The sequence below is a fragment of the Camelina sativa genome, chromosome 4 (genome assembly GCF_030686135.1).
Source record: "Camelina sativa cultivar CO46 ecotype springtype chromosome 4, ASM3068613v1".
Taxonomy (NCBI): Eukaryota; Viridiplantae; Streptophyta; class Magnoliopsida; order Brassicales; family Brassicaceae; genus Camelina; species Camelina sativa.
The window spans coordinates 23,909,580-23,934,466 of NC_141883.1; the positions used below are offsets into that span (position 1 = coordinate 23,909,580).

The following is a 24,887-nucleotide window of genomic DNA, read 5'->3' on the forward strand; positions in this document are numbered from 1 at the left end:
TTCTTCTAGTGGTGTTGCAACAGCCTTTGATCCAAGTTTCCCTGCTTCATTTAAGAGATCAAGAGCATATTTTCTTTGTGATAGGAACAGTCCTTCTTTGGAGCGATATACTTCCATCCCAAGAAAATATTTAAGTTCTCCTGCATCCTTAATATAGAAAACCGATTTAAGAAAAGCTTTAGTCTCTTGGATACCTACTGTGTTGTTCCCGGATATGATGATCCAGAAGAAATCTTGCCTCCACGACATAGTGAACGCCTTAAGAAGAAAAATATGTGGTACTACAACAATGTAGCTGTTGCTCATCCTATTCAAGCTGTTTGTACTCTCGTGGATCTCTGAACTGTACGGACGACCTGTTTCGTCTCCTTGTACGGACGTACAGACGATGGTGTGAGTTCTCATACATTAGTGTTGGAGGAGGAGCTGCACGGCCCTTTTAGGTTCATCATGGTGACAAGAACACAAGTATGTTCCTGCGTATCGCACCTGAGCTATATCTCAAGCAGCTTGTAGTAGGTGGATTTACCCGTGTGTTTGAGATAGGAAAGCAATTCAGAAATGCGGGTATTGATATGACCCACCATCCGGAGTTCACCAGCTGCGAGTTCTATATGGCTTTTGCAGACTACAACGAATTGATGAAAATGACTGAGGATTTAGTGGTTTGGTGAAGGAAATAACAGGTGGTTACAGCAAAATCAAGTATCATGCTAATCAAGTATCAGTAGTTAGCAAATACTTTCCGAGTCCCATCTCTAATAGTGCATTCCCCTCCACCCATCTCCATCGAATAGCCTCTTTCTGCCATCTGACCAACACTCAAAACGTTTCTATCGATCCCTGGAACGAAAAGCACATTCTTGATCAACTTCCTCAATCCTTTCATCGTGTGATCTTGACATCTCCTTTCCCTTCCGCCAAGACAACCGCTCCGTTACCCATTCCATCACGAGCTCTGTATGTTCTATCTATACTGGTGAAATACTTCAAAATCCGGAGTCATGTGGTGGCATTGCCCTCTAACTCCTTCACCTGGATAACAGCTCTAAAAAGACTAGCAAGAAGCTCCACTACGCAGGAAACAACTTCATCAAATGCTAGAAACAGTGGAAACGAACCAACGGGAGCTTTAAAAAGCCGCAAAAGACCATTGTCTCGAACATCCAAAGAAGGTTCTAAAGCTGCAAAATGTTCAACCAGTGTAATTTTCTTTCCAAGTTTCTTTGTGTATTTCTGATAGAATAAAGATACGAACTATATTGATTTTGTAAACGTTGTACAAGAACAAGCCTAGAGCATCATATTCTCTAGATCGACTTCCTTAAATCCTCACGCACGAGAAAGTTATACAACAATTTACATAAATGTTCTAAGATGAATGAAAAGAGACTTTATACTCATTCTGCAACAAGTTAGTTGCAGATATTATTCTTCACTCGAAAATATTCTTTTCTCCCTTATCCAAATCATATCTTCAACTGTCTTCACACGTGCCAATACCAAGTGGCTTCTTCTTTCGCACGTACACATGGTGAAGCTTATCAATACCCCCCACCCCTGCAACACCAAGCTTGTCCTCAAGCATTAAACCCAAAAACTCATGCTGCAACTCCTTCACTGGTTCCCACGAGTTCTCATGATCCGGAAGACCCTGCCAAGCAACCAATGCTTCCCACACACCCTGAGCATTGTAACGTGTCTCCAAGATAGCCGCAGGCTCCAAAACCAACTCACCAGCATCCGAAAATGTTTCAGGCAAGGGAAGGACCTGATGATGTGCACCCAACACCTGTTTAAGCTGAGAAACGTGGAACACAGGGTGAATCTTCGAGCCTGCAGGCAACTGCAGTTTATAAGCAGACTTCCCAAACCGTGCAATCACCCGATAAGGACCAAATTACTTTGCTGACAGCTTCTGACAAATCCGCTTCACCACCGAATGTTGTCTATAAGGACGAAGCTTCAAATAAACCCACAAATCCACAACAAACTCCACATCCCGCCTATGCTTATCAGCGTTATTCTTCATAAGCTGTGGAGCATGCACCAGATGAGATTTAATGTCAGCCAACATCCGATCACATTCCTGTAACAGGTTTTCCAACTCGAAGTTCTGTGTAGAGTGAGGCTCGTAATGCAACAAAGCAGGAGGATCACGACCATACAAAACCTTGAAAGGAGTGGCCTTCAAAGCCATATGGTAGGAAGTGTTGTACCACAGCTCAGCCCAAGACAAAAACTTATTCCAAGTTCGAGGATGCGCAGAAGCAAAACAACGCAGATACGACTCCATACACCTGTTAAGGACCTCAGTCTGCCCGTCAGTCTGCGGATGAAACACAGTGCTATACTTCAACTTCGTACCTGCCAGTTTAAAGCTTTCCTTCCAAAAGTGACTCAAAAAGATCCTATCACGGTTCGAAACAATAGAGGCAGGAAAACCATGTAAACAGACAATTTCAGTAACAAATTTCTGAGCCACATCTGAAGCAGAGAAGGGATGTTTCAGGCCAATGAAATGGCCATACTTACTCAAGCGATCTACCACTACTAGTATCGCATTGAACCCCTGAGACGCAGGCAAGCCCTCAACAAAGTCCATGTTCACATCCGACCAAACTGCTTGCGGAATAGGCAGAGGTTGCAACAAGCCAGCATGAGACAGTGTAGAAATTTTGTGAGTCTGGCAAACGGCGCACTCCGAAACATATTTCTGAACCATTCACAGCATCCCAGGCCAGTAAAAGAACAACTGAATCCGCTTAACCGTCTTTAACACTCCCGAGTGACCACCAAGCTGGCTGTTATGAAACACCTCCAAAATCAAAGGAATAGACTTAGAAGTAGGAGGAATGACCAACTTGTTCTTAAACCATAACTTGCCATCTTTCACCCCAAAGCCACGTCGTGCAAACTTAAGAGTATCAAAATCACGAATCCGACGCTGTATCTCCGTATCCTCCTCAATCTCCGTAAAGATATCATGCATCTGCAACACCGAAGGGACAGTAACAGCAAACAGCTCCAAGGCTGAAACTGATATTGGGGAATGCATCATACGAGACAACCCATCAGCCGCTTTATTATCAATCCCAGTCTTATACACAATCTCAAAATCATAAGGCAACAGCTTAGTCAACCATTTTTGATAGTCCATAGTAACCGCACGCTGTTCCAGCAAAAATTTGAGACTCTTCTGATCCGTGTGAACTGTAAAACGTCGTCCCATCAAGTAATGCTTCCACTTCTGCACAGCGAGAACGATTGCCATCAACTCCCGCTCATAAACCGGCTTCAACTGTTCTCGAGGCGTCAATCCGACACTGAAAAAAGCAATAGGGCGTCTGTCTTGCATCAAAACTGCACCAAGACCATAACGAGAGGCATCTGCTTCTACCACAAACGTCTTGGTAAAGTTAGGCAAGGCTAACACTGGAGCTGACGACATCGCCCCCTTAAGTGCCTCGAATGCAATCTGAGCCTTATCACTCCAGCCAAACTTGTCCTTACGCAACAACTCTGTTAAGGGACGAGCAATAACTCCATAACCACAGACAAAACGCCGATATTAACCTGTCAAACCTAAAAAACCTTGCAACTCCTTGACAGAGCCTGGGGTAGGCCATTTCATCATTGCAGCGGTTTTAGCAGGATCTGTGGAGACTCCAGAAGCCGAGATGATATGACCAAGGTAATCCACCCGAGACTGAGCAAATGAACATTTTTTGCGGTTAGCAAACAACTGATGTTCTGCAAAAATCTTCAATACCACCACCAGATGTTCCACATGCTCTGCTAAAGTCGCACTGTAAATCAATATATCATCAAAAAACACCAGAATAAATTTGCGTAAATAAGGATGGAAGAGCTCATTCATCAGAGCCTGAAAAGTAGTAGGCGCATTAGTCAAACCAAATGGCATAACGAGGAACTCGTAATGCCCATCATGTGTGCGAAAAACTGTCTTTTCAACATCCTCCTCTTTCATTCGTATCTGATGATAGCCTGCTCGTAAATCCAACTTAGAAAAGATACTGGCACCATCCAATTCATCCAACAATTGATCAATCATTGTTATAGGAAACTTATTTGGTATAGTGGCGTGATTCAAAGCACGGTAATCGACACAAAACCACCAGCTCGTGTCCTTTTTTTTTACCAACAACACAGAACTTGAAAAAGGGCTACGGCTTGGTCTTATCGTACCCGCTTGCAACATATCCTTAACCAATTTCTCCATAATCTCCTTCTGGGCATGCAGATATCTATAGGGCCTGACACTGACCGCAGTTACCCCCGCCACAAGGTTAATGGCATGTTCTCTGCCGCGGATAGGTGGCAAACCCGTAGGTTCCACAAAAACGGAGTCAAACTGCAGCAAAACACCATCAATGGCCTGACGAACCTCCCGAGTTTGTTCGGAACATACTTCATGCGAGAACAGTTGGCTAGAACTCGCCTTCTCCAAAAAAAGAGAAGAACCTTTAAGTGCACAACCTGCCATCTGAAGCTCACTATCGCCAACCAAATTCACCAACTGGTTCTTGTACGTAAAAGAATACTCGTGAGTATCCTAGTTCACGTTACACTTGCCCAAAGTACGCAACCAGTAAATGCCCAAAATCAGATCCACCTGTCCTAAATCCAAAATGATGAAATCCGAAGGAAACGACCAACCTTGGATGTGAAAAGAGAGATTTCGACACACTCCCACACCTTGAACCATCACCCCTGTCCCCAACTTGATATTGAGATGTGCACAAGACTGAGCTTGTAACTGCAGTCTCTCCACCATCTTCGGAGTGATGAAGTTGTGTGTTGCTCCACTATCAATCATCATCAACACTTCACCATGATTTATAATACCCCGCATCTTAGTAGCCGAAGGGGAGGATAATCCCATGAAAGAACTGTAAGATAGTTCCATAAGCTGTCCTGCAGCTACAACCTCCGGCTCCTCCTCCATATAGCAATGATCCTGCAATACCTCGACCAAGTAATCATCAAGCACCGTAAGGATCTGCAGTTCCTTGTTTGGACATTCATGTCCGCGGAACCATTTACCCTGACATTTAAAACATATCCCTCGACGACGCATATCATCCAAGTCAGCATTGGAGTGGTGTTTCTGAGGTCGCTGAACTGCATTAGGCGCCTGCCTCTCAGTAACCTTGCTAGGCTCATAAACCACCGGTCTCCCTTTCCAAGTCAACACGGACTTAGAATGTTGCACATGCGTGGACTGATCTGATTCACTCCCCTCTGCTCATGGTTGCATTATTCTGCGTAAATGGCTTGTCTCCATGGATAAAGCCACAACTATCACCTCTGGAAGACTTTGAGGCTTCATCATATACACTAACTCTTGCATCTCCGGTTTTAAGCCATTAAGAAAGATTCCCTTGAGCTTGTGATCATCTAAGCCTCTAACTTGAGCAGAAAGATCCTCAAATTGACGCACATAATCAGCTACAGAAGCTGTTTGTTTGATGCAGAACAAGCTTTGACTAGGACCTTTGACACGCAAATTCCCAAATCGCAACAACAAACGATCCTTAAACTGAAACCAGCTGTCAAACGGTGCACGATTCACTTCCCAATTGAACCAACCCAGCGCATCGCCAGTCAAATGCACCGACACCAGATCTAACTTTTCCGCTTCTGAGAAACCACCAATGCGAAAATATTGTTCCGATAACGCCAACCAACTATAGATATTTTCCCCAGAAAACACAGGTATCTCGGAGTTCTTCAGCAATTCCTCTCTAGAACTAGGACCTATCTCACAGCGATGAGGACCCAAAGGCGTAGAGAGTACCTTACGACGGCAATTAACCGACGGATCTGCAGATTGAGGTTCCGAAGAGTCGCAATCCACATCTCGCGGCGATGGATTCGTCAGCAACAGCTTCAGCGACTGTTGCAGCTCCGCGATCGCTCCCCGTACGAACTCCCGATCTGAGACGATCTCCTTTTGAATCGAATGGACACTCCGAAATAGTTCCTCCACTTGCTTCTCCTCAAACTCCTGAGAAGTCTCAGAGATTATAGGCGAAAGTTTCGACTCGTAACCCATGCTTCTGAGCTTGCGATTTCTCTCGATCAAACGTCACGACGCACCAATTTGATAGAATAAAGATACGAACTGTATTGATTCTGTAAACGTTGTACAAGAACAAGCCTAGAGCATCATATTCTCTAGATCGACTTCCTTAAATCCTCACGCAGGAGAAAGTTATACAACAATTTACATAAATGTTCTAAGATGAATAAAAAGAGACTTTATACTCATTCTGCAACAAGTTAGTTGCAGATATTATTCTTCACTCGAAAATACTCTTTTCTCCTTTATCCAAATCATATCTTCAACTGTCTTCACACGTGCCAATACCAATTGGCTTCTTCTTTCGCACGTACACACGGTGAAGCTTATCAATTTCCTAAGTATAGAATTGGGACTGAATATTACATATAGTGCAGGCCTCTGCTGTCATGTCCTCCTCTCAACAACCAGCTCTCAGAAAACAAGAGGTTACTGATCCAACCATTTTCAACAACATTCATCGCTGTGTGCTATTACTTACTAACTCAACCCTCTGATTAACATGGTTTCTTAAATACACACAAAACCGTATCTGTAGGGAATTCAGTTTCATGCAAAATAGCAAACAATGTGCAAAGACTATATCGTCTGTCAGGTTAGTAGTAAGTTGAAGTACCAACCTCTTAGAAAGAAAAAAAAAAGTAACTATCTTATACTGCTTACTGTAATGGCTTGAGGTGATTTATCGAAAGTGTTTGTGTTGGTTCTCTGATTTATGCTGAAATAAGATGGGATGTTTTTGTCTAATGCATTGCAGCAGTGAAAATCTTTGAACTCATAGCAGAACCAAAGCAAAGTCTGTCATTGTATCTTCTCCCTTCGTCTTCAGAAGTGATGAAAGGGCTGAAAGGAGGAAAGAGGTAGAACTATAAACGACCCCCTTTATATTTCTGTTTCTGATCAGAGGACTAATATAGAACAAGAGTTTTATAAAGCTCTCTTTTGCTGTGGCTGTATCTGTTAGTTCTTCAAGAAGCTAGAAGAAAAGAACAAGAAAGAGGATGCTGTAAAAGAGAAACTCTCTTGCGGCTTCAAGGCAAATCAAAACAATCACTTAGCATCTGAAGAACACAACTTGTCATAATTTTGGGTACGGAATCTTTGATGTATGACATTATAATCACTAGTAGGTACCACTGACAAGGATGACTTCACCAAGATTCCGAAGGAACCAAACTTCACGAACAGTTCAAACTCCTCATAAAGCTTCCTCGACGAAGATCATAAACACAAGAAAAGCAGTCGTAGAGAAGCTCAAAAGCTCCAAGATTCATCCCTCCTCCAAATCGCTGACAAAGATCAAAACTCAAGAAAACTTGTCTCCCAATATCCTGTAGCACTAAGGTACATACATCAGAGACAAACCCAGTTGACCATTTCTTCAACAGCTGATATGAAGCACACTTGACGATAATAGTAGAGATTCGGCTATTCACGATTTCGAAACTTTTTTCCTTTCAGCTCGTAATCTCATCTCAAGCTTATGATATAGGTAAGTAGCGCTTGATTCAGATTGTAAAACACAAGCCCCTAAAGGAGCTTTGTAGAATAGTTCTCTACTCTTCATATAACTATGTACTAAATAGTTTTGTAGGCTCAATCTTGTAACATTTTCATACATTGATATTTGAATTAAAGAAAGAAATCTACTAGTCCTTATATATTAAGCACGCCCTTCCTTCTTGCTATGGACTGTGGTGTGTGGTGATGTTTCTCTAGCTGTCATCTTTTTTGCACTTCAAAGTGGTGAGAGACGTCTAGGTAGAGTAAGAAAAATGGCCTGCTTGTTCTTCTTCTTTCACTTTCTGTAACCGCACCTCATTTCACTCTGTCCCTCAGAGAAAGACCCTTGTCACCAAAACCTAATTTTAAGTTCCCACCAAATCATCAGAATCTAACTTCTTTGGCTCCTGATTCTCCAACTCCTCTTATCTCTCTCCACTCTCTTCATGTTCTCTCAAAATTCAAAAGCTCAATCTTCGCCAAGGTACATTTCGTTAATCTTGCATTGATAGATTTGTTTGCTACAATTGGCTAATAATTAGTTCTTGGAATTTGCTTCTTTGTTAGACCAATCCTGTTTTGGAACTTATGCTCAACTGCTATAGTATTCTGACAATGGTTTACATATGTTTTTGAGCATTAAGATATAAACAACAGACTTTCTTGTTTATATAATTCTCTTTTATGCGATCATTGAACTCTCTTAAACTTTATCTTTATGATGTTTTGTGAACAGAAGGTTAACAAGGGACAGGCTGCACCAGACTTCACATTAAAGGATCAGAACGGAAAGCCGGTGAGCCTCAAAAAGTATAAAGGCAAGCCTGTTGTTGTGTACTTCTACCCTGCAGATGAAACCCCTGGCTGCACCAAACAGGTCTCTTACGTCTCTTTTCGGCTATCATTGCATTGCGCGTGTTTAGTGTTGTTAAACTGTGGGAAGTATATCAATCATATCGCATTAGCCAGGAGAGAGCAAGAATTGCAGAACACACACTTGCTCCATATTCTTTTCCAGAATACTTCACTTGCATCATGAAGGACTAGGATGATTGCTCCAATTTGGAAAAAAACTGCAGAAGAAACAAAAATCAGTTTCCCTATAGTTTTTAGTAAGCTTATTGGTTGCTTGCTCGTAATTCACTGTATATTTAAGGGATCTCCCAGTCAAAAGTCGAACCTTGTAGTCACACATAACAATTCTTGGTTAAGAATTTTGGAGCAGTAACTACCAATGAGAGCTCTTCTACTATGAATTTGAGCTTGTTCAATATCGAAATACATCACCGTCCTTATACTGGTGGCAGGGCAACACTTCAAAGAGAGGCAACAAGCAAACAGGTCAAACCAAGGACATGTAAATTTTAATTGGAAGTCGTCTTCAAATAATAAATTTAATCACAACAAAACAGCAGGATCTGTATTACAACGGCCACAAGTAAAACTCACTGGAGAAAATATCATGTGGAAGTACTTATTCATAAGGGTCAACTGAAATGTCTGATTCTCACTCACCTTCACGTTGGGGAACTTGTATTCAAGAATCTGATAAATATAGTCAAGTTTTATGAAGCACCTCGCAGTAAGGTTTCAGTAATAATGTATGATGTTAGTAATTTGCAGTGTCAGCGATAATGCAATTAGCTAAGTAGTGTTCGTTTTCTAGCTGTCAGGAAAGAATATGATAACATGGCCAGAAGTGGTATTTCCAGTGTTCTCTGAGAGTGCTTGTTACCTGCAATCTCTTTCTTTGAGCCTCTCTGCTATGTTAACTAACTGCGGTGAAGATTTATCCATTTTTGCTTTCATTTAGCGAAATCTTTGTACGTATTGCCGTAGGCTACTTATAGTATTGCAGGCCCACAGGCCTAACTTTCAGCTGAATATAGGACGAAGAAAGCTCACAATAGAAGGTGAGTCGGACAGAGTCACAGACACGGCGCAAGATTACAAGGGTTTTCGTTTTTCATACACACACAGGACACCGCACTAGATAATTACAAGGGTACGAAATCCTATGACTTTACCTCTGATTCTTGGAGGTTTGTTGGTGAGACTAGCGACTGGTCCATTCACGGGTTGAAGCATCGTGGCGTCTCTGTGAATGGAAATACTTACTGGCTTGCCTTGAGTCATATTCCGACTCGCAAAAGGATGATATCTTATTGAGTTTTGATTTCTCAACAGAGAGATTCGAAAGTGTGTCTCTTCCAGTTGATGATTTTTCTTGTTGTTATATGGCATTATCAGTTACTAGAGAAGAGCAAAAACTTTGTCTGTTAGGTATGAGAGATAAGTATTGTCCTTCTTACTATAATGATATACATATATGGATAGCAACTAAGATTGAGAATACCAGAGCCATGTCATGGAGGAAGTTACTAACAGTGAAACAATCTTTATACCGCCGGTTTTTTATGATTATTAATGGGATGGATTTCTTGGCCGATCCGGAGAATAACATATTAGTGTGTATCATCATGATGCAGGATCTAAATGCTTACTCGTCTGTTATGTTCCAACTTTAGCTCAAATCCAACCAGGTTCTTAATTAGGCCAGGCGCAAGGAAAGCACCAATCACATGACTTGTAATATTGCGACACCAGTTTATGCAATATTAAATTAATGGTACATTTTGCTACACCAGTTCATATATGGTCTTCGTGATATTAAATTAATGGTACGTTTTGCTACTCTATAATTAGTAATCTTGGTTTTGTTTTTGTCAAACGAGAGCATATACATTTCGTCTTGATCATCAAAAGTTATAATCTGGTTTCGTTTATATAAACCACCAAGACCAGTGACGACCCTTAATTATGTTTGTCAACTGTGATAGTCGATCGATGCTGAATGATCCTAAAACTTGTTGATCTATTGGGATTTGGCTTGGCTGTTCCCTATAATGTATGGTCTTTGTTGATTTATTCAAAGGAACCATTCTAAAAGATTTCAAGATACATAGACACTTGTTGTATTAGTTGGGACTTGAAGGAGTAAATAACCAAATAGGTTTGGCTTACCTGTAGGGGTCCTCCTATACGGGTACAACGAGATTTGGTATCGATTCTAAATGTATTCTATGAGGAAGAACCATTGACGAGATGGTTGAATGTATCGACTACGAGGTTCCGGTTTGATATAATATATATACACTCCAACAAGGTTGTTTGTAGATAGAGATGATCATAAATTCATGATTAAGACAAAAATATTTCAATTTCGATATGTATTTTTAAAACATCCCTCTCCAATGCGTCTGTTTTAATTTGCCAAAAAAAAAAAAAAAAAATTAAAATCTAAAAATCCCACTCGGCTTTAGCGGCTTTAGCGTTAGAATAAAGAAGCTGAGATGATGCTGAAATCCTAGGCATAGATTCTAACTCCTTTATCTGGCACTCTTGAAGATCGTCGCTGAAGATCTTGACTGTCTTTAAACACTTGGAGTTAGCGAGAATGTATGTCATTAGTTGTTTCTCATCTTCTTTTCCTTGATATCTTTTCCACCTAACAATCTCTAGATGAGACGATAAGTATTGGGGAATAGTACTGGGCTGGTTCCACGAACATGCGGGAGAACCCTGATATTGTTGATACCATTAGTTTTTATTTAGTAAAATTCATTCATCAAACCTTAGATTGAAGAAGGAAAGGGATGATGAGGGCACTTACATGGGTGTCGATCGTAAGAATTTTCAGTTTAGGGGAGTTTTGAAGCATAAAAATAAGAGGTTCCAACCAATGTACTGGCTTGTTTGTAACAAAGATTAAATCTATGAGCCGAGAGAAATTAATGGCGTTATTACAACAGGCAACCTGCAACAAAACAACACACAACAAACAAAGAAGATTATTATTAAGTGTTTGAGGTCTTCTTCAATTGAGGAATACAGGAGATATTATGATATGTTACCATTGATTCGGATAAATACAAGCGGAGAAGTCTGGCAGAAGAAAGACAGCTCAGAAACTTTCCATCAGGGTTAGGAACATGGCTGATGTATACCTCATCAAGGCAAAGCATATTCTCCATCAAACTAGAATAGTATCCCCAATCGTCATATACCCTTAAATATGTTAGTGCAGGGCAATCTATCACCAACGACAACCCCCCAGTCTGATAACTGCCCCATCTCAACCTATCATAAGGTCTATAAGTGCCCCATCTCAACCTACCATAAGTAAATTCTTTCAATGAAGGCACTTTGACGGTAAAGTTGGTCAAATTTTCATCCTCATCACGTCGTTGAACATCCAGCTCGCGGAGAACAGGGGAACATGATAAAAGCCTAGCAAGAGAATCTTCGTCTTTGTACACCACCTTGACAAGTCTCAGATATAAAAGAGATGGCAGGCTAGCATCCGGGAAAGAAACATCGACGAGGATCTGGTTGGACAGAGTTAAAGAAATGAGCGTGCGGCATGTGTAAAGGCTCTTAGGGAAGCTTGTGGGCTCTCCTTCCCAGAGGAGAGCGAAATCTAAATATCTCACGTTGTGGTTAACTGCCTTGTCAACCCACTTTGTTACATCTACGTCAACAGGACATAGTGGACCCAGTTCGACGTCCAGGCATATTAGTGACGGTGCCTTGTGGAGTTGCATTGTCTTGTCAACAAACCAACCAAAGCTCTCGCTGTCTTGGTCTTCGTCTTCTTTGAAGGTGAGGTGAGGCAGCAACTGCCAGATGTAACGCCATCGTTTAGACAAGATGGCAGTGGCCACCTCATCTTTTGCCGGGACCAGGATTAAGATCCGCAATAGCAAATCGTCGGATAAATCACATATCTTTATAGTCTCCTCCATGTCTCTCTCATTCACCTAGCTAGCTAAAAATAATACCACATCACATAACAAGAAGAAGCAAAGAAGATTGAATTAAAAAAAAAAAAAAAAAAACAGAACTCTCTCTCTCTCTCTCTGTTTCTAAGAGACAGAGAATGCATCTCAAAGGCCTCTCATAGTTATTTGATCTAAGACTGCTGGAATTTTTATGTATCTAAACTGTTAAAAAGCGTGTGAGCAAGCAATTCATCAACACAGAGAGAGGATCAAAGGATTTGTTAATACAATAAAGCAATATCAAAAAAAAAACACTAATCAAAACCCAAATAAGGGATGGAACAACAACAATAATCGAAGCATAAAGGTTGAACCTTTAGAAATTACTTGAACAAAACAACCTACTACTACTACTGGACAATCATTCTCATAAAAAGGCGATTCATGGAAGAAAGATACTAAACAGGTTTAGGAGAGAATCCTTACAAAGACAAAAGGATTGTTTTTTCTTCTTCTTTTCTTTATTAAGTTAACGAATCAGCGGCCAATCCTTGAGAGACACAAGAGAAGTCCGCGGCGAAAATACTATACATTGGTGAGAACGCTGCTGAGCCGGTATTTGCGTTTGCGTTTAAAATAACGTTTTTATGAGAGCGAAAAAAAATGCTGAGCCGGTACGGTATATTTCTCTCTCATCAAAACGTTATTTTAATTTTTTTTAGAAAATATATATATGTAGAACAGAGGAAATATTAAAAGAGAAATATAAGGTCACTATCCAAAGGTTGGAGTTAGTTTAATAAAGCTCTCTTTTGCTGTGGCTGTATCTGTTAGTTTTTCAAGAAGCTAAAAAAAAAAGAAACAAGATAGAGGATGTTGTTGAGCAATATATAATTTTTTTTGACTAATTATAGTGAAATAGTCATCATAATTTTTTTTTTTTTTCAACCAAACATTAAAATTAAAATAGAACTCCAAGATTGGTAGTCCAAACTCGAAGAAAAGAGTTTACAAAAAAGTTTCGGAGATCAATGATCTTGAAAAACGAGCCAGACAATCTGCTCTTACATTGGATTCACGAGAGATTCTGGAAAGGATGAAGGAAGGGAATGAGGATCTGAGCAATGTGAAATCTTCTAGCAAATTCGCGAAGGCAGGCCAATCGTCTGGAGTTTGCACCATCTCGACTAACTCTGCACAATCCGTCCTGTAGGCTTGACAGTCCACCCCAGCCACCAAGAGAGCCTCCATAGCCCAAATCAGGGCTTGTAACTCCGCATGAAGGGGCGTAGGTCCACGTCGAAGAGTTATTGCTCCCAGAAGAAGCGTCGAACCTTCACCATTACAGTACCACCAACCCAGTCCCTGAAAAGGATCTGAACCTTTCCAGGAGCCGTCTATCTGACAGCGTGGAGAAATAATCCTATCCTCCAAAGGTGACCGAGGGTGTAGGTATCTCCCCGAAAAAGCTTTGGCCTCCTCCCAAAGTGCTTTATCATTAACCACCTGATCTAGAATATCATTTGGTTCGGCCTCTATTCCTTGGAAAACCTTTTTATTCCTATCTTTCCAGATGGACCATATGATCCATGGAAGATGGAAAGCTATATCCGATACACCCGATTGGGATGGTGCCCGCCAAAAAATAAAGTCTAAATTCGCATAGATTGAGGTATATGGAAAACGCTCAGGATCCAAAGATACCGGAGACAGCTCCCAAATCCTTCGTGAACGAGGACACTCAAAAAGTGCGTGATTTATAGACTCTGCTGCTAAATCACATCTTTTGCATCGTGTATCACATCGAATACCCCGATATGCTAGTCGTTCTAAAACTGGGAGAGTACCTGATGCAATCTGCCAGAAAAAGTGTTGAATTTTCGGGGGGACATTGAGTTTCCATAATTGTGCCCGTAGAGCCATACACGTTGGGCCGAATTCAACTTCTGTAATTAATTCCCGAGCGAGCCGATAACCTGACTTCACCGAGTATTTCCCTGATTTAGTAAAATGCCAAACTAGACGATCCGGTCTATAAGTTTTACTGACCGCCATATTCCGTATAAGCTGTATATCCACAGGATCCATAAATTCTTCTAGGATAGGCAAATGCCAATCCTTCGTAATTGGGTTAATTAAATGATTGACCATCAAATTTGGATGCAATAATCTTCCCCGACCATTAGCTGGTCTTGGTCGAGTGTCTGGTAACCACGGATCTCGCCAAACCGAAATAGAACAGCCAGAACCTACCGCCCACCTCGCACCTTGCTCCACTAAGCCCTTAGTTGAATAAATACTCCTCCAAGCAAAGGACGGGGTATATGGCTTTTTGGCCATAATAGGATGTTTATTCCTAAAGTACCGACCTTTCATCACCCGAGCCATTAAGGAATCCGGGTAGTGAATTAACCGCCAAAACTGTTTAGCCAACATGGCATCATTAAATTGTTCCAGAGCTCTGAACCCCAGGCCTCCTTCACATTTATCTTTACACATTTTATCTCAGGCCATCCAATGCATACCTCGAGCCTTATCGTTTGACTTCCACCAAAAGGTGGAGATAGCACTCGTTAGTTTAGACGTCAATTCCTGCGGTAATTTATAGCACGGCATAACATGAATAGGAAGGGCTAAGGCCACAAATTTGATCCTAATTTCCTTTCCACCTTTGGATAAAAGCTTTGCAGACCAGCCATTAACTCGGTCGTCCAACCGATCCTTCACATAGCTAAACACCTTAGTTTTCGAACCCTGAAGGTTTTCAGGGATATCCAGATAAGAGCCCATCCCGCCCTCTTGAGAAATACCAATAACTGATTTAATCTGAGATCTTTTCTCAGGTGGAACCTTCTTACCAAACATAATAGAAGATTTCGTCAGATTAACCTCTTGCCCCGAGGCTTTACCATAGTTACCTATTATGGACATTACCGTCCGGCATTCAGACTCTTCTACCTTATAAAAAAACAGACTATCATCAGCGAACAACAAATGTGAAACAAATGGACTATCTCGAGCGATGGAAACTCCCGTCAAATCCTTCTCTCGTTCCGTCTTTTTAATGTTTGCTATCAAAACCTCTGTGCAAAGTATGAATAAATACGGTGACAAAGGATCCCCTTGTCGTAAGCCCCTATGTGGTATAATGGACCCCCTCGGCTGACCATTCATCAGAACCCAAATTTTCGGTCAAACCCAAATTTCGGTCAAACCCAAATAATCCACGAAATCCACGAAATCCATTTTCGGTCAAACCCAAATTTGACCAAGACCGCCTCCAAGAAATCCCATTCAACCATACCATAAGCCTTACTCATATCAGTTTTGAAAGCCATAAACTCCGACTTGCACCGTCTGTTAGTATTTAGCCCATGAAACATCTCCTGAGCAACCAAGATATTATCCGTGATTAAACGACCAGAAACAAAGGCCGACTGAGTTTCTGAAACCAAGAGGGGCAGAACTCGCCGCAACCTAAAACACAAAACTTTTGAAATTATTTTATAACTCACATTACAAAGACTGATTGGCCGAAACTCCGCCATACGCTGAGGTCTGTCAATTTTAGGAATAAGACAAATATTTGTCTCATTCAGACGAGGATCAAAACTTCACGTCCGAAAAAACTCCCTAACCAAAGTCACCAGGTCACCCTTTAAGAAAGCCCAGAAACGTTGGAAAAACAAAGCCGTCATTCCATTAAGACCTGGAGTTTTCTCCAGATGCATCGCAAATAGAGCCTTGCGAACTTCCGCCTCAGAAATATCCCTAATAAGATCCCTATTAAGATACCCCCACCATCCGTCATCATAATTTTTATAGGTTCAAAATAGTAGTATTAAAAATCATTTATTACATAATTGATAAGCCATTTGTTCTCTTTATACAATTTATTTTTCTATATTGTGAAAAAGTAAACAAATGGCTTATCATCATTTTATTGGATTAGATTTGACAAATTTTCTTTTATCATAAACTTCACTCCTAAGTTTTTATAAACACCTTTTAAGTACAAATCTGAGACTAGAGAATCCAGCTTTGAGATAATCAAATCCCAAAGAAAAAAAAGAAAAAAAGAAAAAAAAATCATATCTATGAACCCCAAAAGAATTGACCAATCATCTAAGAAACAATGATTAAGGTGTGAAAAAAAAAATTAAACCAAATTCTGAAAAACTCTGAGAATTATGGACAAGAAAAAAGAAAGAAAGAAAAAAAAACTCTTAGACCAAGAAATCAGGACTTGAGAGGAGGTTGAGATGCTTGCTTCCGATTGTGTCTTGTAGTATTGTCATCTCTCCTTCTTTCTCTAATACTTTCTCCTCCAATTTCTCTACCATCCCTTTCAATGTCTCGTTCTCTGAGTTCAAAAGCATGTTCTTCTCACAGCATTGTCTCAACTCTCTCCATACCTGGTCTCTTTCACCTGACACATTTGATAATAGTGCGTTCATCCTCGCCATCTCTTTTGCGGCTTCCTGTATATTGCTTTCCACCCGGTTTATGCTTTCCTCCTTCTTCAACATCTGATGTCAAAACCATCAGTTACATATATAAATGGGAATATAGTTTCTTTATAATCAAGAGCCACATAAACAGACATCGGATGGGGTTATTCTTGTTTTGCAATACCTGATGCTTGAGGTCTTTCAATTCGTGGCTCGTAACTGATAGATTGTCCAAACTGCTTTGGACCTCACATCTCAGAATCTCATTACCTCGTACTGCTGCTGCTAGTTCTGCTTGCAGCTGTTCAATTTCTTTTTCGTTGGAATACAGTTTCTCCCGCAATAAACTTGTGATTAGGGTCTCAGCTTTCAGTTCAGCTCGCAGGGTGTCCTACATGAGATTGAGCTAAACGTTAGCCACATATTACCGTAAAGTAAAAAGCCATTAAGAAATGAGGAGTCATTAGATATATTTAGAAATGGACATCAGAAACTCACTTCAACTGATTGGTTTCTTTGTTCCTTGGGCCTACCGGTACTTGAGCAAGACGACTCTGAATTCGAAGCTACCACACTGGTCACCGTTTGCAAACTCCTCTTCAGATTTTCAGTTCCGCGCCTTATTCCATGAACTTTCAAATCAGATTCAATCATAAACTGCTCACTTAATCCGTCCTTCACTGAATTCGTATCAGGAAACTGAGTTAATTTCCCTTTGATAAACTTCAGTAACTTGTAACACAGCTGGCTGCTCTCATTTAACATTGACAGTCCTTGGTCTTGCAAGTAGCAGACACGCATCTTCAACTCATTCTCTAGCTTAAGAGTTGTAATGTCTATTTCTTGACCATTTCCTTTCAATCGATTCAGCAGACAGATATTCTCATGGCGAAGCGAGTCAGTTTCAAGCTTCATTGATTCTACTTCCCTTCTAAGTGAAAGCTCAATCCCTGTCAACCTTATTTGCTCGACCTGCAATTTTTTTACCAACTGGTCCCATTTCTCTGACGGTTGCTTCTTACACTCCTCCGCGACACCATCTCGAAGTCCCTCGATTGTCTTCCCTTGTTCTTTGCAAGTTCTGAGAAACTTCGTAACTGATTTGTGCAACTCCCTGCATTCTTGATCCTTCTCTTCAAAGTTTCTTCTTAAGAAATCAAGATCTTCTGTCGCACCGGCATAACTCTCTTGTAACTGGGAGAGAGTTTGTTTAACATAGGAGTTCTCTTCATGCAATTCATCTGCTGTTGTGGTCAGTTCAGCAACTCTTCTCTCCAAATGTGTTATCATATCTTTGTTCTCTATCTCATTTTCATGGAAAGCCGATAGTTCTCTTTGGAGTGAGACATTGTGCTCGGCAAGCTCTCTGACACGCTCTCGGAGCTTCTTCTCTTCAAGTTGGAAATTTTCGAGCTTTGTAGTCCACTCACCTGACCTTCTATCAAGCTCTTTCTCCAATCCAGCCTGCAACTCGCTCTTCTCCTTTTCCAATCTCTGTATATGCAAGTTCCAATCTGACTTTACCCATCTGATTTCTTCCCTGGCAGAAGCCCTCTCAACCATTTGAGACCGCAAAAGATTTATATTTTCAAATGCCAAGTTGAGCCTCTCATCTTCCAGTTTTCTAATTGCCCCAACCAAAGATGAAACATCGAAGTCACAGTCGGAAAGGCATCTCTGCTGCTCCAGTTCCTCAGAAAACAATTTCGCTCTCTTCTCAGCTTCTTTGATTTTCATTTCTAGCTCGGAGTCCATATCGTCTTCCATACACTTATACACGTTCTTACCACGTATTTGCTGGAGCTCTCCGCTTTCCTGTGCATAATATCCATTAACAGGTTCATAATGTTCAGCCAGTGAAACATTGGCGGTGACATCTGAGCTTGAGTCAAAAGTTCTATGAAGGGATCCACCATAGACATCTTGAATTGTGATGGGTTCATGGTTTGACCCCTTTGGCTTGCCATTAGTCTGAGAGAGTCTTTCAATGACATTTCTTGCAAGCGAACGAGGTGATCCATGCCTCATCCCATTTTCCACACAATCAGCAGAAGAGACACGAAAACGGGTGCCTTTAGCTTCTCTAGATGACTGGGACTTTCGCTTCTCATTGAAAGTGTCTGATGGTGATGTAGGTACTGTCCACTGAACACGTGGGGGAAGCCTCCTTCGGCTTACACTCCCAGAGACATCACTGCGTGAAGAACAACTCTTTTGCTTACACTGTTCCAAATGCTCTTCTCCATCAATATAACGGTCCAGAACTTTACTAGAGACAGTACTAGAACAAGATGAAGAACTCCCAGATGAATCATGTTGAAGCTTCTCTGCTTCACACTGCCTTTCCCTAACTTGTCTTTCTGGAGTAAAGCATCTGGAACACAGCAAATACATCACGTTGTTCGTCAGTGGTTTCATTGAACAAAAGTTGAGAATTGTCAATAAAAAAATCTCATAAGAAATGAAGAAGGCATACCGAGATGAATGATTCCGCCGCCTATCCTGACTTTTAGTAGCACTGCTTAGTTCATTCGTGGAAGCGTCTCCAAACTGATCAAAAAGGAAACCTGCCGAAGACAAAGAGAGGCTTCGTCTAAGAGCTGGACCACCAGAAACTTGACCCTGTGACTTAGGACTATCAAACTCTTGTTCAGCGTGACTGTTAGCTCGGGTTTTCATCTTACTATCCGCTGCCTTTTCCTGCTTATCAGTTCCATTACCAGCCGAAGATCTAAAAAAGAAGAGCTTTTTCATTGTTTCTCCAACTGCAGCTGCAATCAAAACATACGAAACGCAAATCAATAGATTGAAAGATATATATAAACTACACTAATCTCCTGCACTAGACTAGAAAATAAAGTTCACATTTTTGCAGCAAATTCTCTATCTTAAAAGCAGGAGTGAGCCAAAGTGAATCTTACAAACACAATATGGTCAATGAAAGATAAACCAATTCAACACAAAGAAATGAAAAACAGCATAGATGATCTAAGTATAACTCTCTCTACTCAGAGATTCAGAAACTCAAAACAAAAGACCAAATTAACCCTAAGCATCTCTATCTTCAAAGCCTACGATAAACCCTAGAGACGAATCAGATCAGATCGAATTGTTAACAACCAAGACACAAATCGAACCTGAATCCAAGTTGCGGAGAAACTGATGAAGCAAATGTTCGGCGAGATTACTCGAACACTAACAAAATCACAATCTAATCGATGTCGTCGCCAGAAAAAAAATCAAACTCTACTCTCTAACTCGTCGGGAAATTGAAAAAGGAAAAAAAAAAAAAAAAAAAAAAGCCAAAGGCGAAACCTTTTTTTTTTTTTAGAGGACACAATTTAGCTTTAAAGAAAACGAAAGAATCACAGAGAAGAAATAAAAAAAATTTCAAAAATTCAAAAAAAGATAAAATCTTTAGGATTTATGAACTTACCATAAATCAGCGATTTTGCAAATCGGAAATTTGAGATGATTCGAACGGAGAAGAGAAACTGAAACGCTGATTTATTAACAGCGTTAGGTAACGTCGATTTGAACGAAACAAGTGTTTTGCTTGTGAGAGAGAGAGAGAGAGAGAGAGAGAGAGTGTGTGCGTTCGTTGACGACGAAGAAAGAATCCAAATGAACAAAACGGCTCCAAAATCTTTTTGGTGGTGTCAATACGTAAATAGAGCATCAGTGGAGGGTACTTTTGCTAAATCTTTTAAATATTTCTTTGCGCGGATAAAAGCCATTGAGAGGAGGAGCGTAGCAAATATACGTTATTTTGTCACTCACTCACTAACAACATATGCTTGACTTTATAATCATGTTCAATAGCAACATTCGAACAAACTAGTAAAATAGAATTTCAGATTATTATTATACAAAGAGGTTTGTTTAAGGGGTTTTTTTTTTTTTAAATCTTTGTGTTGGTCCACAAAATACATAGATAAGTATCACAAAATACATAGATTTGAGTGGTGACGAAAACTAGTAAAAATTTTCATAGCGATAAAAAGTAATTATGGTGTAATTGAAGTGATAATGATAAGATATAATGATAGATTGTGGATAATGGTCGTATCGTTTTTGTGGTTGATAATCTTTGAGACCGTAAAGGTATGTGTCACCCTATTATAGATTACCAACTATGTACAGTGGGGTAGACGTAGGAAGAAAATTTAGAGAGGTCATAATATAATTTTTTTTTTATAAATAGGTTTTGATGAAATTTTAAAACTTTTAAGGGTCAATGAGTGATTTTGACTAACTATTTCACTAAAAATCCATAAAATTACACTAATAAGTGTTAATACTTTTTTTTTTTATTATGGTGGGTCAATTGACAGCCGTTAGCCTCACATAGGTCCGCATATTTGTTTTATGGTGGGTCAATTAGAAAATTATTTCTCATTTTTACCTTTATGCTATAATTTTTATTTTTAGGTCTGACAAATTGACATAGTAAATAAACAATACAATCTATTATTTTGACACGTATTCGACGTAAAAAAATATAGAAATGATAGTCAAAAGAAGTAGTGAGTTATTTGAAGATAAAAATATGACATCATATATTCTAAAATTTCACTTTCTATAATTATTATCTATATATGTATTAAATTCAGTGGCCAAATCGTTGTTTTCGCCTTGATACTTATAACGGCCCCTTAAACTCTCTACATCGAAAAAATTAGGTCAATCTAAGATCGGTTTTAAATTTTAGGGAACCAAACAGAAGAATATTTTGAAGCCTTTCGACAAAATAAGTGCAGCCTTGTTTCATCTGGCTGTGCCAAACCAAAATGGCAAAGCCACTGGTTTTGAAAACAGTCTTCGACCTTTTTCATATCACTCTCTCGGTTAGGGTTGAATCAGACCGGACGGTTATCTATATTCGCTCATACTCCAAACGCTGCCGTTTTATGTGGAGAGTGCCACAAAGCAACGACGCCGTTTCACCTGGAACTAATTTATTTCTTCTTGAGTGTTTTTTTTTTCTTTCTTATATATCATCAATTTCTTCATCATCAACAAGAAGATCACCCCCACAAAGGCAAAATCCAATATTCTAATCTCTCTTATTGCGAAGTTTCTGCTAACTTCTTTTCCTCTTTGCCATGGAGATCGATACCGTAACCAACGGAAACTCTGACGCCGTCATGACGGAAACCACCCCTACGATCACTCCTTCACCGGTCGTGCCGTCGTCGAGGTTGAGTCAATTGACGGAATCCCTCAAGCTCGAACACCAGCTCCTCCGTGTACCTTTCGAGCATTACAAAAAGACGATCCGTACCAATCACCGTTCTTTCGAGAAAGAGGTCTCCACCGTTGTTACCGGCGTCGGAGATTTGGCTGATTCCGATTGGTCTAAAGACGTCACCGTTTCGCGTCTCTCTAGCCTTGTTTCTCGATTACAAGGCCTCAAACGAAAGGTTAAATTTTTCCTCCTCTCTCTCTGTGATCGGTGGATTGAATTAGGTATCTGCTTTGGTTTTGGTTGATAAATGGGGTAAACAAAATTTCTAATTTTGATCTTTGTTGAGGTTGACGATTAAAGTAAAGTAGTTGTCTTTGGCAATTATATCTCTGACGTTTAGTTACCACAATAGATTTACCTCTAGACATTGGATCTAGATGATTGTTTTACATTTTATCAGATCAAGGGGATGCAATGTATTGGAGTTGTTTCATGAGAACTCTTCCCATATGACCATTTGCAAATTGTTATTCTTTGGGATGGTTTCTAACTGGGTGGTTATATAGCATAGCTTACATACTTTTTTCGTTTTGTATTTCAGTTGGAAGAAGGGAACAATGTGGAGAATTTGCAAGCCCAGAGGTGTCGTGCTCGCATCGATCATTTGGATTCAGCAGATGTCGAAAATATCACTGAATGGAACAATACAAAATTGAAACGGATTCTTGTGGACTACATGCTAAGGATGTCATATTTCGAGACTGCTACAAAGCTTTCTGAGAGCAGCAACATTTTGGTTTTTCTCTCCCCCTTGAATCTTGACACTGATTATATAACATTATTTGGAGATAATTTAACCACTTGAAATTACTTGGGGGCATGATCATTGATGTGTCTCCTGCAATGGTTAACATATTATTTGATGTTTTGTTTTTGTAAGCAGTGAAGCGAATTTGTTGTTTTGTACTGCATCTCTATGAAATGCCAATAATAAACATCTCATCTTTTCAGGACCTTGTCGATATTGACATATTTCGAGAAGCTAAGAAGGTGATTGACGCCCTTAAAAATAGGGAGGTAGCTTCTGCATTGTCATGGTGTGCTGATAATAAAACGCGGTTGAAAAAGTCAAAGGTATTGTGGTGTGCATGCTCTACGTACTCTTATGGTTAAGATTTACTTTCATTTGTTTATGAACTTCACGCTGTTTTGTCTTTAAGTATCCAATTCTTTACGAGAACCATATCCTGAATAATTATATCTTGTTCTTTTTAATAACAGAGCAAATTTGAGTTCCAACTAAGGCTGCAAGAATTCATCGAGTTGGTACGAGTTGATAGAGCTGACAGCTACAAACAAGCAATCCATTATGCTCGAAAGCATCTAGCACCATGGGGAGCAACCCATATGAAGGAATTGCAGCATGTTCTGGCTACTTTGGCTTTTAAAAGTACTACGGAATGCTCAAAATATAAGGTGAATCCTTCTTATGAGTATTTAAATGTTTTACCCCGTGTTTCAAAAACCAATCTGTGGCTCTTCAAGGATGAAAACTGACGCTTCAATTTGTATCTTTCCCGAATTGATTTTGTTAAAAAAACCAAAAACGTGGATATTGATTTCACTGTCTCTTTATATAACAGGTTGCTTCTGTAATCTTTTCCGTCTCTGTTTGTTGCTGAATAATATGTGTTTCTTCCAACTCTTGTTGAATCTTAATTGATCATTGCATGTATTGATCACTAACATAAATGTTTCGTCTTTTCTCAGGTTTTGTTTGAACTACGACAGTGGGATGTTTTGGTTAATCAGTTTAAACAAGAATTTTGCAAGTTATATGGCATGACAATGGAACCCTTATTGAACATCTACTTGCAAGCAGGATTGTCTGCGCTGAAAACTCCGTAATCATCAAACTCTATCAAATTTTTATCTGATGGTTTTAATTGTCTATTTTCTGCATCTGAAAATAAAGGGGCAGAAAGTCATTTTCCGAAATGACACCCTTGTGTGATTCTTACTGGGGTTTGTGTTTATACCTTGACATTACTCAGATATGGTTTCGAAGAAGGTTGTACCAAAGAGGACCCGCTCTCACAAGAGAACTTCCGGAAGCTAGCTTTGCCTTTACCATTCTCCAAACAGCACCATTCAAAGCTTGTTTGCTATATTTCTAAGGAGCTAATGGACACAGAGAACCCACCACAGGTGCTGCCCAACGGCTATGTCTACAGCACCAAGGTTTGATTCTGTTATTGTACAACTTCCTCTTTCCTGTTCTTTTTCTCTTTATAGAATCTTTTGTTTTGAGCTAGATCAGTGGCATCAGTCTAATCCTAAACAGTTCAAAACTTTAAAAGTTGGGTAACCTTTTTATAACTATTTGATGAATAATGAACTTGCAGGCTCTCAAGGAAATGGCAGAAAAAAATGGAGGTAGAATAACATGTCCAAGGACAGGGTTTGCCTGTGACTTCACGGAGTTAGTTAAGGCATATATATCCTGAACCCAGATGCTCATAATCCTCACTTTGGTCGCCTTTTCAGTGGATGACTGTGACGTCAGTATTAAGACCAAAGAAACTGAAATTTCCAACTTTCTTCGTTGCTAGTCTTTGTGAATATGCACTTACAGATAAAACTTCGCATCACTTTTGTAGAAACAGCTCTTTCCTTTGTATATCAAGCTATTTCTTCATTTCAGTCTTATGACAATTTTCTAGTCAACATGGTTTTAATGGAAGCAAGTTTGGCTGCATTGGTCTGATATATCCATCTTTTTCTTCTGCTAATTATACTTCTTATCCACTAGTAGTTTCTGTATGAATAAACCTATTCTTGTTTGGTTCAGAGAAGGA

General features: G+C 39.9%; 5 protein-coding genes across 8 annotated transcripts; 1 reads left to right on the plus strand and 4 right to left on the minus strand.

Moving 5' to 3' along the window:
* Positions 1 to 10,810: 10,810 nt before the first annotated feature.
* On the minus strand, positions 10,811 to 13,116 carry LOC104781379 (putative F-box/FBD/LRR-repeat protein At1g22000). 3 transcript variants are annotated; one of them, XM_087510622.1, is made up of 4 exons: positions 12,877 to 13,116; positions 11,524 to 12,433; positions 11,283 to 11,426; positions 10,811 to 11,191 (listed from the first exon to the last, which is right to left on the minus strand). In XM_087510622.1, exons 2-4 carry the CDS (start codon positions 12,412 to 12,414, stop codon positions 10,910 to 10,912), a joined length of 1,317 nt encoding a protein of 438 aa, XP_087366748.1. In that variant the 5' UTR covers positions 12,415 to 12,433; positions 12,877 to 13,116; the 3' UTR covers positions 10,811 to 10,909. The 3 variants fall into 3 exon arrangements, with proteins under 3 accessions (XP_087366748.1, XP_087366747.1, XP_019100342.2); XM_087510621.1 differs by having other exon boundaries at positions 11,524 to 12,437; positions 12,877 to 13,110; XM_019244797.2 differs by having other exon boundaries at positions 11,524 to 12,429; positions 12,877 to 13,066.
* A 282-nt stretch (positions 13,117 to 13,398) lies between these two features.
* Positions 13,399 to 14,730, minus strand: LOC147946129 (uncharacterized). The gene has a single exon (XM_087509504.1). The coding sequence runs from the start codon at positions 14,728 to 14,730 to the stop codon at positions 13,399 to 13,401; it is 1,332 nt and encodes a 443-aa protein (XP_087365630.1).
* Positions 14,731 to 14,746: 16 nt separating this feature from the next.
* LOC147946130 (uncharacterized) lies at positions 14,747 to 16,121 on the minus strand. Its single transcript, XM_087509505.1, has 5 exons — positions 16,038 to 16,121; positions 15,911 to 15,948; positions 15,695 to 15,867; positions 14,916 to 15,473; positions 14,747 to 14,811 (listed from the first exon to the last, which is right to left on the minus strand). The coding sequence occupies exons 1-5, from the start codon at positions 16,119 to 16,121 to the stop codon at positions 14,747 to 14,749; spliced, it is 918 nt and encodes a 305-aa protein (XP_087365631.1).
* Positions 16,122 to 16,352: 231 nt separating this feature from the next.
* On the minus strand, positions 16,353 to 20,658 carry LOC104781380 (uncharacterized). 2 transcript variants are annotated; one of them, XM_087510619.1, is made up of 5 exons: positions 20,278 to 20,658; positions 19,318 to 19,612; positions 17,340 to 19,215; positions 17,026 to 17,232; positions 16,353 to 16,919 (listed from the first exon to the last, which is right to left on the minus strand). In XM_087510619.1, exons 2-5 carry the CDS (start codon positions 19,593 to 19,595, stop codon positions 16,617 to 16,619), a joined length of 2,664 nt encoding a protein of 887 aa, XP_087366745.1. In that variant the 5' UTR covers positions 19,596 to 19,612; positions 20,278 to 20,658; the 3' UTR covers positions 16,353 to 16,616. The 2 variants fall into 2 exon arrangements, with proteins under 2 accessions (XP_087366745.1, XP_087366746.1); XM_087510620.1 differs by having other exon boundaries at positions 19,979 to 20,482.
* An 892-nt stretch (positions 20,659 to 21,550) lies between these two features.
* On the plus strand, positions 21,551 to 24,787 carry LOC104781381 (protein MAEA homolog). The gene is made up of 7 exons (XM_087510631.1): positions 21,551 to 22,264; positions 22,631 to 22,825; positions 23,041 to 23,163; positions 23,311 to 23,505; positions 23,800 to 23,933; positions 24,084 to 24,270; positions 24,435 to 24,787. Exons 1-7 carry the CDS (start codon positions 21,947 to 21,949, stop codon positions 24,534 to 24,536), a joined length of 1,254 nt encoding a protein of 417 aa, XP_087366757.1. The 5' UTR covers positions 21,551 to 21,946; the 3' UTR covers positions 24,537 to 24,787.
* The last annotated feature ends 100 nt before the right edge of the window (positions 24,788 to 24,887 follow it).